This window comes from Heterocephalus glaber, unplaced genomic scaffold, assembly GCF_053883595.1.
Source record: "Heterocephalus glaber isolate CG9 unplaced genomic scaffold, H.glaber_assembly_v1.0 deba00001140, whole genome shotgun sequence".
Lineage (NCBI taxonomy): Eukaryota > Metazoa > Chordata > Mammalia > Rodentia > Bathyergidae > Heterocephalus > Heterocephalus glaber.
The window spans coordinates 2,660,732-2,681,440 of NW_028258200.1; the positions used below are offsets into that span (position 1 = coordinate 2,660,732).

The window sequence follows — 20,709 nt, forward strand, 5'->3', positions numbered from 1 at the left end:
AGCCTAAGACAGAAGCTGTAGGAGTGTTGATTTCTATTGCTGGACCAGTTTACTGGTCCTCCTTATATGCACATTCCACATCTACAAAAGACACCCAGCCTTAGATTGAAAGTATTTTTTTTTAAATGAACCTGTATTAAACATATACAGATTTTTCCTCATCATTATTCCCTAAACAATAACAATGCACCTATTCACATAGCATTTACTACATTGTATTTGGCATTGTAAGTAACTAAAGATGATTAAAGCATATGGGAGAAGCTGGGCATAGTGGTGAATACCTGTAATTCTAGCAGTCTAGGATGCTGAGGCAGGATGATCATAAGTTTTAGCCCAGCCTAAGCTACTTGGCAATTTAGCAAAATCCTGACTCAAAATATGAAAAAAAAAAAAAAATGGGGCGGAGGCAAGGATATGTAGTGGTGCCTCAGTCCACGAACTTAATTCTTTCCACAATTCTGGTCACAATCCTAATTGAACAAGAACTAAATCCGGGACCAGGGATTTAGCTCAGTGGTTCCACTGCCTGCCTCGAAAGCCCAAGGTCCCAAGTTTGATCCCCACTACCAAAAAAATAAAAAATAACTAAATCAAGGTCAACATTGAACCTAATCATTGAATTTGATTCAGTTCTTGTCCAATTTGGTTTGCGACCAGAATCATGGAAAGAATTAGTTCATGAACCAAGCTACCACTGTAGCTCAGTGTAAGGCCGAAGGTTCAATCTCTAGTACCAGGGTGGGGAGTAGACAGGGGGACATGCCTAGGTTATATGCAAATACTATGCTACTTTATGTAAGGACTTGAGCACTTTCAGATTTAGGTATCCATGGAGCCCTGGAACCAATCCCCTGTGGATCATGGGAGATGAGTATATTCATTGAAGGGACATAATCCCAATGAGTAGAGGTCAGGGATGGGCACAGGTCACAGGCAAGATGGCCACAGTTCATACTGCCTCCCCATATGCTGGGAAGAAACTATAGTCATTTCTGACCTATTTATCACTGTTACTCTCCGGCCATCCCTGGCCACTGCATGAAGAGCCTCCTCAGGGTGTGATGGCTGGAGGCCTGGGTCTGAGAGGCTGGCACCTCACCCTCCCTTCCTCACCTGGCCCACTTCTGAGTCTGAATCTTTACCCCAAATCTCTCAGAATCTGTGGAGCCTGGGCCTCACTTGCTTCTTCCCACTTCTCTTTTAGGTCCCACCATGAAACTCAAGCGGCTCACAGTCCTGGAGAAGTACAAAGATATAATTGATTCCTTTTACCAAGAACAAAAGAAGTAGTGGGGGCCATCCACGTGATTCCCAATGAGTAGAGAAGGCAGCCTCTGCCTGAGGTGTCTCCGAGCTCCAGGCTCTCCCATGTGGCCACAGGAACTCAGGCAAGTCTGTCTGGCCTCCAGGGCAGGGTTTGGCCAACATCTACAACTCCAAGAAGCTCCACATGCGAGTAGTTTAAATTCTGCTTAAGTGTTCAGGTGATGAAATCAGCTCTCCTTTCACAACTAAAGGGTTGATCCTGCTCACCCCTAATTCCAGGGAGACCTAACAAGCCATAGCTCAACAGCTCACCAGAGACCAGGGTGGGGGTGGGGGGGTCGTATTACTAGTATGTGCTGCAGTTAAAGCCATCTAGCTCACTTAACAGCCAGATTACTCTGGAATCTTCTTGGACACTGCCTAATAAAACTGCTGCTGCCATGTGACTGTATTTAATGTGTAATATTAATATTAAACTTTTAACATAACTGTTAACAAGTACCTGGTTTTTTTGTCAGTTGAGCAAGCAGGGCACAGAGCAGTGAGTATTTAACCTGTGGGATTCTGTGACAGGTACAAGTGACCATTTGAACACTGTTAGTGCCAGGGAGGATGGTCAGTGGAACAATCTAGTAACCAGAGCCCACTCTGGCATTAGTGCATTACCACCAGGCCACACATCTACTCTGCGCATTCGAGTGGTTATTCTTAGTAATAAGCTGAGCCAAAATGCCCCAAGGCACCTGAGCTGGAAAGGCAGAAGACGCACATCTTGGTTGTTTTGGAATTCTTTATTTCTATGAACCAAGAGCCACTGGTAATTAGCACAATCCAATAAAACAACAGAAGCAGCAGCATAAACAGAATAGAATACATGTAAGGATTGTTGGTCTGGTTACAAGCTTTAAAAATGACCCAGAGGAGGACGTCTGTTAAGAAATCCCCTTGTGATCTGGGGACATTATGCAAAGCCACAGGTTTGCAAACTGGTGGGGGCAAGGGAGAATGCGTATGGGGCCAAAGTGCAGTTGCTCATGCTGCCACCAGGGAGAGGGTGCAGGGAGAAGGGAGTTGAAGGTCACAGGCTGACAAGACCAGGCTTCGGGGTGACGTTCTGTGAGTCAGCTTTCTCTACAGTGGCATCTTATGCTGGTGCTATTGAGGCAGAGGGCAGGGACTGGGTGAAGGGCACAGTGATTTTGGGGAGGCAAAAGGGCAGCTGCTGAGATGTGAAATCAATAGCCAGCACCCTGGGTTCCTCAACTGCAGCTCAAACACCAGGGACCAGACTTCGAGCAGTGCCTCCCGGCAGTAGCAGCGAGAGTGGAGCCATCTCCCTGCTGTGACGGTACAGGGAACGTGACAGGGTCGGCTCCTGGCCCAACTCAGGTAGGACAGGGTTGGGGGCCTTGATGATGCAATGGTGACAGTGCATCCAGGGAGAAGGCAGCACCACCCACGGCTTCATCAGGAGCCACACGGAGTTTTAAACCTCAAAGTAAAATCATGAAAAACATGATCCATGTGGGACTTCGTACACAATATATTATCTGTATCTCATTGACAAAATTATACTGGGCTGGGGATTTAGCTCAGTGCCACCGCACCTGCCTCACAAGCGCAAGGTCCTGAGTTCCATCCCCGGTACTGAAAAAAATAAAATAAATAAAATAAATTTAAAAATTTTAAATTTTTTAAAAAAATTATATTGCTCATTATATATTTCTTGGATCTGAAATTTTTATTCATAGTAATTCATGTAAAGGAAACATCTGTTTTTATTTTCCATATCACTAAGAAATATACCTTTTTTGCTGTTTTAGATGTGAACTTTCCCAGGAAATTTCTCCTGTGCCCATTTAGCTTTATAAGAATGTCATTTTGTGCTATTATGTCAATGTCCTGTTTTATTTCCATTATGTTTGTCATAAACCAAAGACAGGACTTCTGTTTAAAAAGTTGTATGTTTTCTCTTATTAATTCTGTATCATAATATTTACAGTTGAGGAAAAATTATTTAAACTAAAGTGTAAAATGGTTAACAATGGCAAATGATACAGTCCACTTAGAGTTTACAAAACAATGTTTACCAGATAGACATTTAATAAATAAAACAAGCACTTGGAAAAAGTCCTTTGAAAGCAGATCAGGGACATTTCCTGCATCCTTTGCACAGACTGGTTAAGAAAAGGCCAGATTTTAAAATGTGCTCTGTCAAAAAACAAGCAAACCAAATGCACACAGAATGGCAGGCGCCTACAGAGAGGTTTACGAGGTGGTGTCCATTAAGAGTGACTGCAGCATACACCACTGGTGAACTGTTAGTCTAAATCTTTCACTCGACGACAGATTTCTTCCGTGAAGTCTGAGCACTTGGCATTGCCTCCCAAATCTTTCGTTAAGCTCTGAGAAAAGGAAACAGCAAGAATAAAAAGGGATCCACACCCAAGATATTGTCATTCAAAGCCTTCAGTGAGATGTGAACTGAGCAAGGAGCTTGCCTGCTGCAACTTTCATTCAGTTCCTCTCTTCAGAGTTAGGCCCCCACACACCAGCTACTCCCCAGGAGGACCAGAAGACCCCATTACAGGGAGTCCACAAGAACACTCGGAAACAATACTGGCACTCCTGGTATGAAAGGCAGCATGGAAGTCTCCCAAAATTTCTCCTTTGTTCATACACTAGTCCCTAAGAAAATACTTATGCATATTTAAATGAAAGAAAATCTAAACAAGAGGTTTTACAAATTCCATGGGAAATTTTTGAAGCTTCAAAAACTTAAGACAGCTGGGGATTTAGCTCAGTGGTTCTACCGCCTGCCTCGAAAGCGCAAGGACCCAAGTTCGATCCCCAGTACCAAAACAAAAAAACTTAAGACATGTTCTGATCTATTTTTGAAGGCTAGAGAACAAATACCAAAATATACCTAAGTGACTCTGTCTCAAATTTCCCTCCTTGTGGGAGAAGTCTCCCATTCAACCAGTCTCACTCTCCACCAGTCTCAGTCTTGCACCAGCTCACTCTAGTGCAAAGAGACCTCAATTTAATTCTCTTGCTGGGCGTGGTGGTGCACGCCTGTAATCCCAGCACTCGGGAGGCTGAGGCAAGAGCATCACCATGAATTTAGGGCCAACCTGAACTGCACAGCAAGACCCTGTCTTTATTTATTTACATATATATATATTTATATATATTTTTTTGCCTTGTATCTGCAACCTGCACAATTAAGGTTACTGTATAACTCAGGCATCTCTCTGCTGGGCTCTAGGATGTAACTTCTTAAAGCTTTAGAATAAAAACAGAATCAGGATTCCCTAAAGTTACTGTCAGGCTGAGGGTGTAATCAGTGGTAGACTGACTAATGGTCAACTTGTAATGCCCAGCTGAACTGAAATGGCATGGTCTGGGCATGGAGAATCCACCTGAAGATTGTTACCAATAGCCATAAAAAGAGAACTGAAGGGGAAGATCTGCCTGTTGATTTTCTAGAAGCTTGCTGCGGATGGTTTTCCTGATGCAAACTAGCCTCTTGTCAGAGGAGGAGCTCAGGACCTCGATGTCACTGGGAATAGCTGCTATTTTCATCAAAGGAGCTCTGATGTTTACCATGAGCATCACTTCCTGGCTCCAATGTGGATCCCTCAGCCTGGTGGCACAAATCCTTCATCTCACCAGCGTAGATGTTCTGGCTCCCACCACTGGCTTTTTGGGCCTTCTAGGTGCAGATCCTCAATACAGACAAGCAATAGACATTGCTCTAGGCCACCGGCTGGACTTGAGGAGGACCTTGCCTTGGACTCTAAGCCTTTAGCTAGACTCATATGGGAAACTGCTGGGATCCAGGCTCTCAGCTGAATCCTTTGGGCTTCTAGTGTGCGGTTAATCTCTTGCACTCCTTTGTGCTTGACTCTTTGGGTACTTATCATAAAATAATCTTACAAGTTATGTGTCCTGTATTTAATGCATTCCCTTGCCTAATCCTGCTGACTACAATAGCATGCAAGAGAACCTACGTTCCATCCTCACCTACAAAAACAAACAAAAAGCTTGGATTTCTTTTTCTTTTTTTTTTTTTTGGTGGTACCAGGGATCGAACTCAGGTCCTTGCACTTGAGCAGCAGGCGAAGCTTGGATTTCTTATACTTTGGTTGTGAGAAGGAATCTCAAATTATAACACTTTTATAAAGGGGCCAGCTTTGGAGAAATTCTGCTGAGGACAACTTGGCAAGTCAGGCACAGTAGTGCACAGGCTGAGGCTGAGTCCAGCCTGGGTAATTTAGTGACCTTGCAAGACCTTACCTGAAGGGCCAGGGATTTAGCTCAGTGGTTCTGGCGCCTGCCTTGGAAGCACAAGTTTCCGAGTTTGAGCCCCGGTACCAAAAAAAGAAAAAAGAGCTGGGGAATGTAGCTTAGTGCAATGGCCCTGGGTTCAATCTCTACTATCACAAAAAGGGGCCAGGGGGGAATTGGCCAAGACTGCACGGCGACAGGACAGCTGAGCTTGCCCTGTCTCTGGCTCCCTCTGTCCTTCCTGCTGTGCACAATGCCTGTCAGTGCTCCTTGGTCCTTTTTGTGTAGAATACCTGGACCCTGACCTCAGCAAATGAACATGTGTGTACACACTTCCTGAAGCTCACCCAGGGCGTCTACACTGAGAATCTCTGACATCGGTTCCCTCTACTCTCCTGAAACTCATCTGCTTCCTTCACTCAGACACAGCACAGAGATGCAACCACCACACACAAGTCAAGACCACGATACCTTTCCATCCTTGATTGTGGCGAAGCATGCGGCTTCAATCCTTGCGGCGTGGTCAAAAAGCCCCATGTGGCGCAGCATCATCACAGCGCTGAGCAGGAGGGCGGTGGGATTGGCCATGTCCTTGCCTGCGATGTCAGGGGCCGTCCCGTGAACCTTCGCGTCAGGAAGGCAGCATCAGCAAGGAGACCAGAGCCTGCAGCCCTCAGCAGATGGCAAGCACTGGCCCTGGGCTCTACCCTGCACTGCAGCCAAGACAGCAGCTTTCTGAAGGGAGGTGGGGTCCCCATCACCTTCCTCAACCCTCACCCCTCAAAGGTTTGCGCTGACGGTGCTGTGTGTAATTCACCTGACAGACCTCAGGAGTAAAGCCTTGTGGAAATTCAGAGCTAAGTTTTTTAAAAGTGCAAAAATATGGAACAATCTTTTTCAGTCAATTTTTGGTAAAATACAAGTGAGGAAGGTTACATAATAAATACCTGGAGAAAAATGAAGACTATAAAAATATGCATTATTCTTTTGACAATCTGTAAAATGGCAGAATTAAACCCCAAGAATACACAGAGCCCCTACTGTGTCCCTCCTGTTCTGACCTGAGCTCTGCTCGGGTGTCTGGGTCCCTTACCGACTCAAAGATGGCCACCCCGTTGGCTCCAATGTTGCCACTTGGGGTCACGCCGAGACCACCAATCAATCCTGCACACAGGTCACTGGAGACAGATATTTAGAAAAGGAAAACATCACATGTCATTCAGGCTCCATTATAAACACTATGCTCCACTAGCAGGAACTAATTTCCTGGAGAAGTGGCTGATTCCAGGGGTGACGTTTAGAACATCTCACTGTGCCAGACAGCAAGACGAGGCTCAGAGAAGGAAGGCCTGAGGCCACAGGAACCAGGAGCCCTGGGGAAGGGAGCCTGGCCCAGATGGCCCACCTGAGCATCAATGGGAATGATGCGGCGAGGGGCACAGCCCTGAATAAACAGAACACCATGAGCCCATATGGCACAGCTAAGTAAAGAGACACAGGAAGGGCAGCTGATCCTCACAGCAGGATGCCAGCCCCTAATACAGAAGGAATGATGGCTTGGACAATCACCTCTGGCCAACATTGGTGGTGAGGTGATAACAAAGTAAGTGTGGTGAAATGTTAAGATCTGGCAAACCCAGGTGCTGAGTTCAGGAATTCTTTGTGCCATTCTTAAAACTTTTCTGGAAGCCTGAAAGTCAGTCAAAAGTTACTGGGGATAGGAGTGTAGCTCAGTGGCAAAGCACATGCTTAGCATGCATGAAACCCTAGGTTTGGTCCCCAGCACCACAAAAAATAATAAGCAAAAAATTTGTTAAAATGACCAACCTAGCTATACATAACACAACATATTGAAATCAATCAGTCAGCCAACCAATAAAACATCTGATGGGCCGGGGATTTAGCTCAGTGGTTCCAGTACCTGCCTCTCAAGCGCAAGGACCTGAGTTTGATCCCCGGTACCAAAAAAAAAAAAACATCTGAAAAAGCCAGGCATGATGGCACATGCCTGTAATTCCAGCACTTTGGGAGACTGCAGAAGAAGGGCTGCCTAGTCCCACCTGGGCAACTTAGCGAGACTCTGTCCCAAAATTTAAAAAAAAAATTAACAGGAAAGGACTGGGAATGTAGCTCAGTATGAAGGTTCCGGGTTTAATCTGTAGTAATGAAAAAAAAAATTTGAAAAACAGAAAGAGCAAACTAATGATGAGGGAGCAATAGCCCAGTGCTGACTTGGTAAATAAAGGACCAACCCCACCCCAACATGTAATCATTGATGTCACCACCTGAATTGTTAGAATTCAGCTCACATCTGACGAAAAATGCTATATTTCATAAGATCTGATTGAAAACGTTAACCCAAAAGTTATTTAGCATGTCTGTAAAGAAACCAGAGACTAAAAATAAAAAGGGTGCAGCCGAACTCACCTAAGGATGTCTCCATACAAATTTGGCATAACAAGAACATCAAACTGGGATGGATCTTGTACCATCTACAAAGAACACATTTGTGCATTTAGCAATCAAAATCTAACCACACATACAGTGTTCATCACAGAATAGCTAAGTATGAAAATGTACTCACATTCAAACATACTGTGTCAAGGTACATCTCATTAAATTTAATATCTTTACAATTTTCTGCGACTTCCCTGCATTTTTGCAGAAAAAGTCCATCTGACATTCTCCTGTATTTAAGAAAGAAAACACTCAAATGAAAGAAGTTCAAGAAATTCAAGTTCCAGAAGTTAAAATGTCTGATTTCAATTATAGTAAGATCATCACAGTAAAAAATTATAGTAAAATTCTTTCTTTTCTGAGACAAGATCTCACTATGTAGTTCAGGCTGGCCTTGAACTCACTATGTAGCCTGTGTTAGCCTTGAACTCACAGATCCTCCTGCCTCAGCCTCCTGGGATTACAGACATACACCACCATGCCCACCTCAGTAAAAATTATTTCTTAGGCAGTTAATAAAATTGAAAATGTCTTGGGATCCTTCTGGAGGGACAAAAGGATAAAAACAAAATATGCAGTTTCATCATAACAGAGAACATTAGCTTTTTATAGTACTAACCAGCAAAAACCGAGTACTCAGTAATATTACTAAAATTGGTTTAAAGGGTTAATTTACTTCCATTATTTAAATGGTTTTACTGTTTTGCATGTTTAATAATTTTCTTACGTTAGGTGAACTATTTCTTTATACATTCAGAAAAGCCAACTTTTAGTTGGGTGAGTGTGATGAGAATGTGCATCCCATAGGATGCAGCAGGTGGCAGAGGTGCCACCAAAGCCCTGACCATGTGGTCCTAGGGACCCGAGTCTTTTCCAGGCTTTCTCATAACCCTCAGGCCTTCCTTAGCTCCCAGGGCCTGGACTTCTGCTTCTGTGAATTTGTCTGTCATCACCCAGCAAGGCACAGCAGCAGGAGCAGCGTCTCCGTGGGACTCACATGATGTTGGCCTTGTGCACAGCCGTGACGTTGCTCCGGTGATTGTTCCGTGCGTACTCAAAGGCAAACTCAGCAATGCGCTTGCTCGCCTCCTCAGTGATGAGCTTGATGCTCTGCACGACTCCATCGACGATCTGAGAGAGACAGAGTCCTGCCCTGCTCAGAGGGTATGCCCACAACCATCAAGTCAGCATGCAGTGTAGACTGCATCACTGTGGCATGCTAGTGTGGCCAGTGGCACACATTGTGTTTCTGGGGTCAGTGTTAATTTTAGCCTCTGAAGCAGGTGTAATAAACCCTGGTACACAGAAGAAAGAAACCAAGGCCCAGAGAGGGTCGACTGCCTGAGGGCCCATCTGTGAGGCAGGCAGAGTCCTGGGCCTGCGCTCTGAACCACCAGGCCCTGCTCCTACTGCATCCATCTCAATAGTCAGCTGCAGACCCAGCCCTAGAAAAACACCCAACTCCTTCCTCAGTGAGGTAACACACATCCATCCTTGGGAGATGTTCTAGCTTGTATCTAGAAGTCCCCCAAAAACCTCATGCGGTCCTAGGTGGGGCTTTTAGGAGGTGGCTGGATCTAGGATGTATGCTGCTGGAATCAAGGATATGATGCTGGGATTGATTCATGGTGCGATGCTAGAATTAATGCTCCTCTATTCTGGGTGTGGGGGCTACCTGCTCTAAGGGAGGGGAGCCTGGATAGGATATAAGGGCCTGAAAGAGGGTCACTGCTTGTCACTTGTCTGCTTGTCATGAACTGTTTCTCCCACGGCAATGCCCTCTGCCATGCCACCCTGCTTTGGACCAAGCCAACTATGGACTGAAACCTCTACAAACTGTGACCCAAATAAATCTTTCCTTTTTTTACTCTGGGCATTGGGTATTTTGACTCAGTAACAAGAAAAGTAACTAAGACAGGAGATATGCTCAGGTGAAAACATGAAAGACAAAGAACAACTCAACTAGAAACACAAAAATAACAACATACCACATGCTCAATGCCACTGTATTCTCCTTCCGTGTTCTCACGAATGGTGACAATATTCACATCAGTGTAAGGGGTTTTGTAGCCTTCGATTGAGACGCATGGCCGGACATTGGCATAAAGGTCAAATGTTTTTCGCAGCAGTAAATTCATAGATGGGTGACCAGCTGCAATTGGGGTCTTTAAAGGGCCTGTCATAACAAAGAACACCCAGGTAACAAGAGGACACAGCTGGTTTCACATGTGGTTCCCTGTGCAATGTGTGTGCCGCTAGCTTAACCCCTTCCCTCAGATCCAGTGGAGGAGGAAATCACCCTTACAGAGACTTTGGAACCTTACTGCACTTCCGTCTTGACAGCTTCTGGGACAAAGCACTGTACTGTCAAGGTGCTCGACATCATCTCATCCTCACCATGCCCTGTGGAAGTCATTTAAAAATGGAGGAAATAGGGCCGAGGATTTAGCTCAGTGGTTCCGGTGCCTGCCTTGCAAGCTCAAGGTCCCAAGTTCAATCCTCAGTACCAAAAAAAAAAAAAAATGGAGGAAATAAAAACCAAAACCCAAGACTAAGCAGTTTGCCCAGGCCTGCCAGCCAATGTGTGGCTGAGAGGAGATTCAATCTTGGATCTATGATTTTACAGTTGTGCCACGTTTCACTCTGTCACATGCTAGTCATTTTGAATCAGGACCTTAAATGTATATTATAATAATGATAAAAATGTAAAAATGAGGTAAAAGATAAATCTAAAAATGAATACATACTGTCAGTTGGTAATGGCCAGTAATACTTTAATGTTTTTACTAGAGTTTGAAAAAGAATGTCCAAAATCAAAAACAAAGCACCTTATTATGAATGGTGATTTCATAAAAACATGGCTCTACTTCAGCAGGAAGCCAGGCCTCACTTCGCCTACACAGATGAACTCTGGAACTTAACACCTAAGCAGAGAACAGCAATATCCAACACCTCCAACCCACCCTCTACCTTTCAGGCCCATCTTGTTCTTATCCATGGATTCCTTGGCCTCTGGCGGGATCATCCACTTTCCTCCGGGTCCCTGAATGGCAGTAACATTCCGCTCCTCCCACTGGATAGGTGCCTAGAAACCACAGAAGCACTGTGAGCTGACAGCCAGCAGACTGACAGGTGCGCCATCAACTCTGAAGGCCTGGCGTGCAGAGGTCCTCACACCACATCCCACCAGCTCCCCTGCACACCTATGTGCTTCTCAAGGACCCTCAAGGTGCTCCCATTAGAGTACAATAAGAAGCAGACAGAAATGCTTCATAGTACTGGGCATGGATGGATCTTGAAAACATTAGGCTGAGTACAAGAAGCCAATCACATAAGACCATATAAGAATCTATCTGGGGCCAGGCATTTAGCTCAGTGGTTTCACCGCCTGCTGTGCAAGCTCAAGGACCCGAGTTCAATCCCCAGCACTAAAAAAAAAAAAAGACTCTATCTGCACCCCAGAACACACAAACATACATGGGTGATCGAAAGAAATGATGGATTTTTCAATTCAAAAAAAAAAACTTGGGCTGGGGTAGCTCAGTGGTGCTGCTGCCTGCCTTGCAAGCACAAGGTCCCGAGTTCAATTCCCAGTCCCCCCCCAAAAAACTTATTAAAGTAAAGACACATTGCCAAGAATGATGGGATAAGTGTGTCTGAAACGAGAGGGAGCACTTCGAAGGGGATTAATGGCAATGTATCTTTTACTATAGTATTTTAATGTAAATATTCACTGTATTTTTTGATCACCTCTTGATTAACTGTTCACAGCAACTTCTGTCAAAAACATTACAATGCCTGGTGTGGTGGTGCATGCATGTAATCCCAGAACTTGGGAGGCTGAGGCAGGAGGATCACTGAGTTCAAGGCCAGCCTAGAATACATAGCGAGACCTAGTCTTAAAAAAACAAAAACATAAAAAATATTACAGTGTATTCGTCCACCTTATTCACCAGATCTTGCACTCTGTGACTTCTGGCTCTTCCTCAAAGTCAAAATGACCATGAAAGGTAAACATTTTGAATAGATTCAGAATATCTAGGCAGCTGCAACAGCACAACTGAAGACATTCATGAAAAAAGACTTTTAGAACTTCTTCAGAAAGTGGCAAGATGGGCCGGGGATTTAGCCCAGTGGTTTCGCTGCCTGCTGCTCAAGCGCAAGGACCCGAGTTCGATCCCCAGTACCAAAAAAAAAAAAAAGAAAAGAAAAAAGAAAGTGGCAAGAACAATGGGATGAGTGTGCTCAAAGCAAGGAGGAGTGTTTTGATAGGGATTCATGGCAATGTGTGTCTTTTACTACAACACATTTTTTAAAAATTTAAACATTCACTATATTTTCGAGTACACCATGCAGAGACAGAAAACAGTGGTTCCCTAGGGCTGAGGAAGATAAAGGGCCGAGAATGGAGTAGGAGAGAAAGGAGGGGGTGAGTGACTGCATCGGGTATGGGGTTTCCTTTTAGATGATGAAAAGGTTCCAAAATTAGGGCTGGGGATGTAGCTCCGTGGTAGAAATTTGCCTAGCGCATGTAAGGTCCTGAATTTGATCCCAGCACCATAAAAAAAAAGTTCCAAAATTAGATTTGTAGATAATTGTACAACTCTGTGAATATACTAAAAATCAAATTGAATTGGAGACTTTGACACAAAGAAACAAACAAAAAGAAGTATTTTTAAATATTGATAGCTTAGCTAGTTAAATAACCCATTCTTGAAAATAACGCCACATCAGTTTGGGTTTTTTAGGTGGTACTGGGAATGAAACAAACCCGGGGCCTTTGCACTGAGCTTCAGTTTTAAAATTTCGAGACAGCATCTCACTTAGTTGCCCAGTCTGGGCTCAAACTTGTGATCCTCCTACCTCAGCCTCCCAGACTGCTGGGATTATGTGTGTCACCATGCCCAGCGCACATCGAAGTTTTTTTAAAAAAGGTTCTTTCCAGGGGCTAGGAGTGTAGATCAGTGGCACAGCATGTGCTTGTCATATGTGAGGCCCTGGGTCAATCCTCAGCACAAACAAGAACAAAAACAAAAACAAAAAAAGAAAGGAAAAAAACAATTCCCTCAAAATGTCCCATATAAATTTTTTAGACATCAATTTTCTCCTCTATTTTGGCAGGAAGGCACAATGACTTCAAATCCCCCCCACACACAAAAAAAAGAACTTTAAACCCAAGCTGAGTTCAAAGATCCATGAATCCTGTAGTTCTACTTTGATTATTTTATATATCATTGATTTTAAACTACCAAAAATGCCAGTAACAAATAACACTGAAACATTAAAGAGAAGATCTGTGGTGATTAACAACAGACCTCTCAAACTTTATAAACACATGCAATTCACTATCACAGAACATAACTGGCTAAAAACACTTGAATTATTATTAAATGGATTTTTTTTTAATCCCACTTACTTTGGCAGCATCAAAAATTTTCATAACTGCAGCTGAAATTTCAGGGCCAATTCCATCTCCTGGAATTAAAGTTACTGTCTGAACCTGAATATAAGAAATCATTAAAGGAATAAAGTAAGAATTGGTTTTTGAAGGTTTAAAATAGAATATAATTGAAGAGAAATCCACCTCACAGGGTGCCTCAGAAAGACCCCAAACACTGCTAAGAAAACAGACAAACTTCCCCAGGACCAGAAAGCAAAGGCAGAAATCAACAGACAGGAGACTCAACAAATTTATTCTACCTGAGTTCAGAGGTCTTAAAAAGAAGTAAAATAATGCTCTTTAGATATAGCAAAAATAAATTACACTACACCAAGGAGACTTCCCAATTGAGATTTCTTTTCAGACAAGCTATGATGCGACCAACTGATCCAAGTCTATAAAACTAAAGACAATAAAATATTTCAACAGTATTGTTTGCCCTAATTCAGAGGGTTCTTTACAAAGCAAGAGGCTGTCTGTCCTCAGGCCACTTCTTCAGGCTTACGGAGCTCTTTCAGACCCATTTCCAGAGTATCAGAGGTCTGTTTTGAAACACAGAATCTCAGACTACTCTTCAAGAAAAGGCCTCCACTGTCCCGGTTCCTCTGTAAAACTGGTACTTAGTAAGAGTAAAATAAATAGGCTTAGCCAAGTGATTTGTGGCCAATAAAGGTAACATCTGATCAGACCTACAGAGCCTGCACTATATTAGAGAATGCAATAAGTGTATTTATGATAGAACATCAATTATTTGTTTCAATGGCTTCAGACAAAATGAAGCCAGCATTTCAAATATAGAAATAAAAATTTGGAATAACAGGGAGTTTAAATGAGTTAAGATAATATTCAGAGCCTTTCTCTACATTTGAAAACTATACATTTTATTCATTTTATTACTGGGAACATTATTCCATCTGGCCTTTTTTAGTTCCAGTTGTCTGAGCTACATGTTAAAAAGAAAACCACAGGCTGGGGATATAGCTCAGTGGTGCTGGCGCCTGCCTGGCAAGTGCAAGGTCCTGAGCTCGATCCCTGGTACAAAAAAAAAGAAAAATCACAAACTGACTTTAAATAAACACTAAATTAACTTTCCCTGGTCCTTCATCTTCTAATGATACCTCCTGGACAGGCAGATGAATTATTTCTCAATTCTTCTGTATAGCTCAAGAAATTTATGTCTCCTCTTATTTCATCTGAAAGTAATCCTATCAGGCCAATATATATATATATATATATATATTTTAATAAGTATCCTGAAAATTAATTAATAATTAAGTAAGTAAGTAACAGCAGAGACCAATGATCAGTTCTCTGAATGTATTTGAAATGCTGGCTTAGCTACTCTCAAGCTCCAAGTGCAAAGCTCATTTTGCATTTTCTGTATAAGCAGAGCCAAAAGAACCCTTTGGCATCTTCTTCCTGTCCTCCCCATGTGTAATAAACAGCATTAGACCATGCAGAAGTCTACTTTTCTCCCACAGTAGAGAAAATAACTAGGAAATAAAATGTACTATGGTTTTATAAATCCCTCATACATAAAGTGTTATAGGTAGTATAGAAATTAGGAAATCCCAATCAGATTCTGTAAAAGGGGAATAAAATAAAAATGAAAAGGAAATCACTGACCCACAGTCTTAGAATGTTCCAATAATGTGGTATCAGCTTTTAAAGCATAGAACTCTAATGCTGGGAATTCTAAAAGCAGCAGATTTGATGGATAATAGATGATCCACTAATGTGATAGTCTGTAATGACTATCTAAGAAAGTATAAGCCTACAGGGCTTAGCAATGTTTGAGAAATTCCTAATTGGCAATCAATCTACTGTTTTTAGGGAAGCTCACAAAATAAAAATGCAAAGCAAGGTTTGAAGCTTCTCAACAATTTTCTCTTGATTTGTATTAGCACAGAAAAAAAGCTTCTTACCAAAATGAGATTGTGAAATAAAGTAATAGGCTCAAGGGTAATATCTATTTTTTTTTTTTTTGAGACTGGGTCTTGCTATTAGCTCAGGATGGCCTTGAACTCACTCTGTAGCCCATGCTGGCCTGGAACTCACAGCCATCCTCCTTCTTCAGCCTTCCAAGTGCTGGGATTACAGGCGTGCACCACCATGCCTGGCTTATCTATCTATTTTTAACAAGGCTCCTTCAAGACAGTAATGTCACAGGCTTCCAGAGCCAGTTGTAATATAATTCTTTCACATGTACAAGTGACTAATAAGTTTGTGTATAAGTTTGCCAATAAATCTAGTATACAGTAAGTATGGCCAATTTTCTCTAGTTTTAAATAAATGGAGAGTAAATGCTATATATTAGAGCATCTTTCTTGAGAAACTTCTAAAAGGAAAAAAATAAAAAATATAATTATACTCACACCACCAGCAAAAGCTCTGGTCACCTGTTTTGGGCTGTGGAATGCCCCCAGCAGCCGAGAGACCTACGTGAACAACAACAAAGAGATGTCAGGCAAAGAATGAAAACACACAGCAACAGTGGAGACGAATGCTGATGGCTGACAATGCTACAAATCTGCCGATATAGTTAGGAATTTTCCGGGAATACTCCACCCATGTGTTAGCTCAGTGGAGTAGCTTGCTTGGATTTAAAAACCTAAATAAGTGTTTTACATTCGAGCCAGGAATTCAAGCACTATACTTTTTTCAAAGTTGATTTTATGCATGTAGGTTGTCAAAAATGTTTCAGACAGAACAAAACTATACTTATTTTTTAGCTCAAACATTAGATTTTATTCTGATGGTTCTTTTCATGTTACATATATGAACAAGGGACACGTATCCCTCCTGTCTTTGACTCCCTTTTTGGAGCCTGATCCTTTTACTCAAATACTGGCCTCTACTGATGAAGATACAAAAACTAGCCACCAAGAAAGTATGAATGAATTGCATTCTGTAATCCTGGGAATCTGCAATCATGTCCTGGTCTGAAAAGTTAGGCCCAAACACAAAAGGATGCTCTGCCAAAACCACCTGCCAAATCTTAACCCTAGGAAGATTCCAGCAGGTGGAGTATTGGAAGGGAGGCCATTTGAAATTACCCTGTGGCAAGCACTAAAACTTTCGTGAGTCCTCCCGTCTCAGTAAAGAGGAAAAAGACATTCACCCAAAACAGGTTCATATCCTTGTGGTAAAAGATCTGACCAAATTAAGATGTAAGCCTGTAATCCCAGCATTTAGGAGGCAGAGGCAGGAGGATCGCTGCAAGTCTGAGGCCAGCCTGGCCCACATAGTGTGACCCTGTCTCAAAAAAAATTAAAAAATTAAGAACCCAAAAAAAAAAAAAATCCCTTAACATAAGATTATTTCAGCATAGGCTGTCTTCTCTCTTATACCTATACATATATATCACATCACTGGATTTCAATGAAATCTGTGAAGCAGGGTGAGATGGTGCATGACTGTAATCCTAGGTTTCTGGGAGGCTGAGGCAGGAGGATCACAAGTTTGAGCCTAGCCTGCATAAACTAGTGAGGCTCTTTCTCAAAATAAAAAATTTTAAAATGGGCTGGGAGAGTAGCTCAGTATAAAGGCCCTGGGTTCAATTCTCATTACTGGGTTAAAGACTGGGAGGAATGAGAGGGAGATAGGGTTTTCAGATAAGAACACTGGGCCTAGATGGGACCCCTGAACTTCTGACCAGACCCTGGGCTGTCTTAGTCCCTGGCTCCTTGTTCTCTTCTCTTTGTACTCCAACTTCAATACACAATATGGTGTTGGATGGATGGCGGGCAGGAATCACACAGTGAGTGCTGGCTGATGGCAAATTGGCTCATTATAGTAGTTGAGAGCCAAGAAAGTCTTTAGAAACCCTCTATTTTCTCTGTGGGAAAGTTTTTTTAAATTGCGGATGTTTTTTCAAACAAAACCTTAAATGGCAATCCAGTAGAGGAACTGCTCCTCCAAACCCAGCATCCAGCTTGACCTTTCTACTCTAGGTTGGCCTCAGGTCTTTCAGAGGCACCAACCCCTACAGGGAGAAACTGGCCCAGAGGTGAAGGCCAGTGCACTGGGAGACTATGTCCAAGGAGGACCTTATCATTTTTTTCTTTTTGGTAATGGGATTGAACCCAAGGCTTTCACACGGAGTTATACATCCTCAGCCCTTTTTTGTTTTGAGAGAGGGTCTCACTAAGTCGCTAAACTGCCCAAGCTGGGTTCAAACTTGTAATCCTCCTGCCTGAGTGACCCAGAGAGCTGAGTTTCCAAGTATGTGCCACCAAGCCTGACTGACTAAGAATCTCATCTTCATGGGGCTAGGGATTTAGCTCAGTGGTTCTGCTGCCTGCCTCAAAAGCACAAGGTCCAGAGTTTGATCCCCAGGACCAAAATAAAAAGAATCTCATCTTCTGATTCTGCAGTCCAACACTTTCCAAACTCCTTGGAGTTTCTTCTTGCAGTGCACAGTAAAGGCCCAAAAAATTTGCTAGCACACTTATTATCACTAGTGTTGCTTTAGTCCTCAGGATGAATTACCAGTGGGTGTTAGAGTGGAAGCCCAGGGATTAAGGGACGGATTTGTTTTAACAGTAACCCAGAAATTACTTCACCTTTAGAAGCAAATCTGACCTAAGAGTTAGCATCCCAAGCAAATTTGAGTCTGAAGAGACTAGCACAGTCGAATCCAATTACAAAGCAATAAACCCAGCAATCTCTGTCCACTTGATGACTGCCCCCTAAAACTAATCTATTGATGGTCGAAAAAGCTTCCAATTTTTGTGTTCCTTCTGCATGTTCTAGGTGCTTTTACATACACTGTCCCATTTAAACCTCAACTCAAACAAGAATAGATATTTTTCTGATGGACATATAAAGCCGCAGATATGTTCATTTTGCTCAGTGTTACACTGTCAATTAATGGTCTTGACAAGACTTAAACCTAAGAACGCCTAAATTCCAGTGTAGTGATCTTATCAGTAAACCTCTTATCAGTGCACTTCTTTAAACTGGAAAAAAAAAAAAAAGGACAAAAGTAGTAACAAATCTGCTTATAGGAGAGCTCTGGGGGACCAGCCGTTAATAGCAGCAGGGACCTACAACCTGGTGTCCCCCGTGCGGGGCCGGGAACTTGCTATGTGACCTTGGTACTGAGACCCAGGATGCCTGGCTTCCTCCACTGCTCTGACCTCGAGTGACCTTGGGTGAGTCGGTCTCTCGGCCCAGGTTAGCTCCCAGAGAGCAGGGCGTGGTGAAGGGAATCCGGGTGATCTCAAGTCTTTTCCGCTGCACAGCGGAGCTGTCAAGGACACTCGCCCTCCTCATCACCGCAGGGTCCCTACCAAGGGCCAGGGCAGGCTCTGGGGGCCCTCTCGCGCGTCCGCGGTGACCCCGAGGTGCATGATGCCCGGGTCCTCAGAAGGGGAGCCAGCTGCAGACGTCCAGGGCCCCACGAAGGAAGACGGCCTAGCTCCCACCCAGAGGGCTGCAGTGGGTGGCACGGACCGGGGGAGGCTCGGCTGGGTGGGTCACCGGCCGACTCCCGGCTCAGCCCGCTCGGCCCGGCCCCCAGCGCTCCCGCCTCGACCCTGACGCCTTCCTGCCTCGGCCGCGTGGGTCGGAATGAGCTCCCGTACTCTAGGCGCCGCCTCCGGCCGTGCCGTCGGGACGCCTTCCACACCGCGCCCGCGTTGTCCCTGTCCTGTCAGCTGGCGGAGGCTCCGCCAGCACGTGCCAATCACCGTCTAACCCGCGGCCACCCGCCGGCGCCAGCTCACCTTGGAGATCCACGCTGGACCCGCCATCGCGACAGCCGTCTAGCCCGGCGATAGCGGCGACAGCCTAGCGCGTTCGCGCAGCGGCGCCCAGAGCCCGCCCCCGGCGTGGCCACGCCCCCCGAAGTGGCACGCCTCCGCCTCTGGCCTTTCCGCTTTCACTGCCTGCCCTACTTGGGGCACCCTCTGGCCAATCGTCGGATTCTTTTCGCGGGACAAGCCTAGCCGGCTGCTCAGCTGCGACCCGGAAGCGGCATGAGAGAAGCCCCGCCCTCTTCGCTCCTGATTGGCGGCTTCGCACTTGCTGGGTGCCAATCAAGCCTCTAGAATTAAAGATGCACTTCCTCTCGCGGAATTTACGAACCCGGGGGCTGAGAGGGACCTTTTATTCCACAAGTACTTGAGGTGTAAGTTATATATAACATTTACAAACTGTAAGTGTACGGCTCGATGCTTTTTATAAATGCAAACAGTTGCGCAATCGTCACACGATGTAGCTTGTTTTCTGGTAACTGAACCTAGGGGCTTCACCTGCACTACATCTCCAGCCTATTTTAAATTTTTTATTGTGACACATGGTCTCACAAACTTGCCCAGGCTTGGCTCCAGTTTGTGTTCCTCTTGCCTCAGCCTCCGAGAGCACTGGGATTACAGGCGAGCGCCACCTCGCCTAGCTGGTCTAGTTATTTATGTGGTACTGGGGATTGAACGCAGGGCCTTCACACTGAGCTACATCCCCAGCACCTTTTTTATATTTTATTTTGAGATAGTGTCTCACTAAATCGCTAGATTGTCCAGGTTGGGCTCGAACTTCAATACGCCTGCCTCAGTTTCCCAGCATGCTGGGATTAGGAACGTGGCGCCCCTACACGCAGCTAAGATCCAGTGTTAGACACTGGGAATGTTCCTGGTGCCCATTTTCAAGCAGTCCCCTTCCTGACCTCGGTCTGAGGCAAGTGCTGATGTGTTTTAACGTCTTTACAGCTTGCAGGTGCCAATTAGACGCCAGGCACTGGGCAGAGTGTTGGAGTTTAAAAGTCCAACAGGAAAAAAAAAAAAAGTCCAATAGGAATGACTCACACCCTGTAATTAAACTATGAAAAGTGTCAAATAAGGATTTTGAAGAGGCAGAACCAGGTGACCCAATTCAAACCTAACATGGAGGCCAGGGAAGGCTTCTGGTAGGAAACAGCTCCTGCATTCACTTCCCCCTTGTCCTGTCCTCATGGGAAGGCCCCTTGCTGGGAGATGGGGAGGCAGGATGATCAGCCCAGATGTCCTACCCCACCCTAGAAAGAGTTCTACCCAGAGAGGAGCTGTCCACCCACCAGAAAGGCAATGAGTACCTTGAAATGACACAAAGGTTCTCCTGAGATAAAATAATTGTTAGAAGGAGGGCTCTTATCAATCTCTTCCCCCAGGACCCTTCGCTGCTCCAGGCCCTGTCAGTTCCACCCTGAAGTGTTCTTCCACAGTCCCCTCCTCTGTCCCCACAGCTCTCCAGGCCTGACCATCTTGTGCCCGGTT

The 20,709-nt window shown here is 44.3% G+C and overlaps 2 protein-coding genes across 10 annotated transcripts in view; one reads left to right on the plus strand and one right to left on the minus strand.

Moving 5' to 3' along the window:
- Nucleotides 1-1,710, plus strand: part of Acsbg1 (acyl-CoA synthetase bubblegum family member 1) — a 43,150-nt gene extending 41,440 nt beyond the window's left edge. For all 6 annotated transcript variants that reach the window (XM_004872106.3, XM_004872108.3, XM_021250060.2 and 3 more), the window contains one exon: nt 1,208-1,710. In XM_004872106.3, the coding sequence (XP_004872163.1) occupies nt 1,208-1,293 (86 nt within the window). In that variant the 3' untranslated portion in view covers nt 1,294-1,710. The remainder of the gene's footprint in view (nt 1-1,207) is intronic.
- A 335-nt stretch (nt 1,711-2,045) lies between these two features.
- On the minus strand, nt 2,046-19,439 carry Idh3a (isocitrate dehydrogenase (NAD(+)) 3 catalytic subunit alpha). 4 transcript variants are annotated; one of them, XM_004872109.4, is made up of 11 exons: nt 19,186-19,439; nt 15,832-15,894; nt 13,433-13,516; nt 10,987-11,101; nt 10,005-10,192; nt 9,014-9,147; nt 8,144-8,246; nt 7,987-8,051; nt 6,653-6,737; nt 6,031-6,183; nt 2,046-3,674 (listed from the first exon to the last, which is right to left on the minus strand). In XM_004872109.4, the coding sequence occupies exons 1-11, from the start codon at nt 19,210-19,212 to the stop codon at nt 3,591-3,593; spliced, it is 1,101 nt and encodes a 366-aa protein (XP_004872166.1). In that variant the 5' UTR covers nt 19,213-19,439; the 3' UTR covers nt 2,046-3,590. The 4 variants fall into 4 exon arrangements, with proteins under 4 accessions (XP_004872166.1, XP_087066416.1, XP_021105720.1 ...); XM_087210290.1 differs by having other exon boundaries at nt 15,856-15,894; nt 19,186-19,323; XM_021250061.2 differs by lacking the exon at nt 19,186-19,439 and adding an exon at nt 18,751-19,005.
- Nucleotides 19,440-20,709: the final 1,270 nt, after the last annotated feature.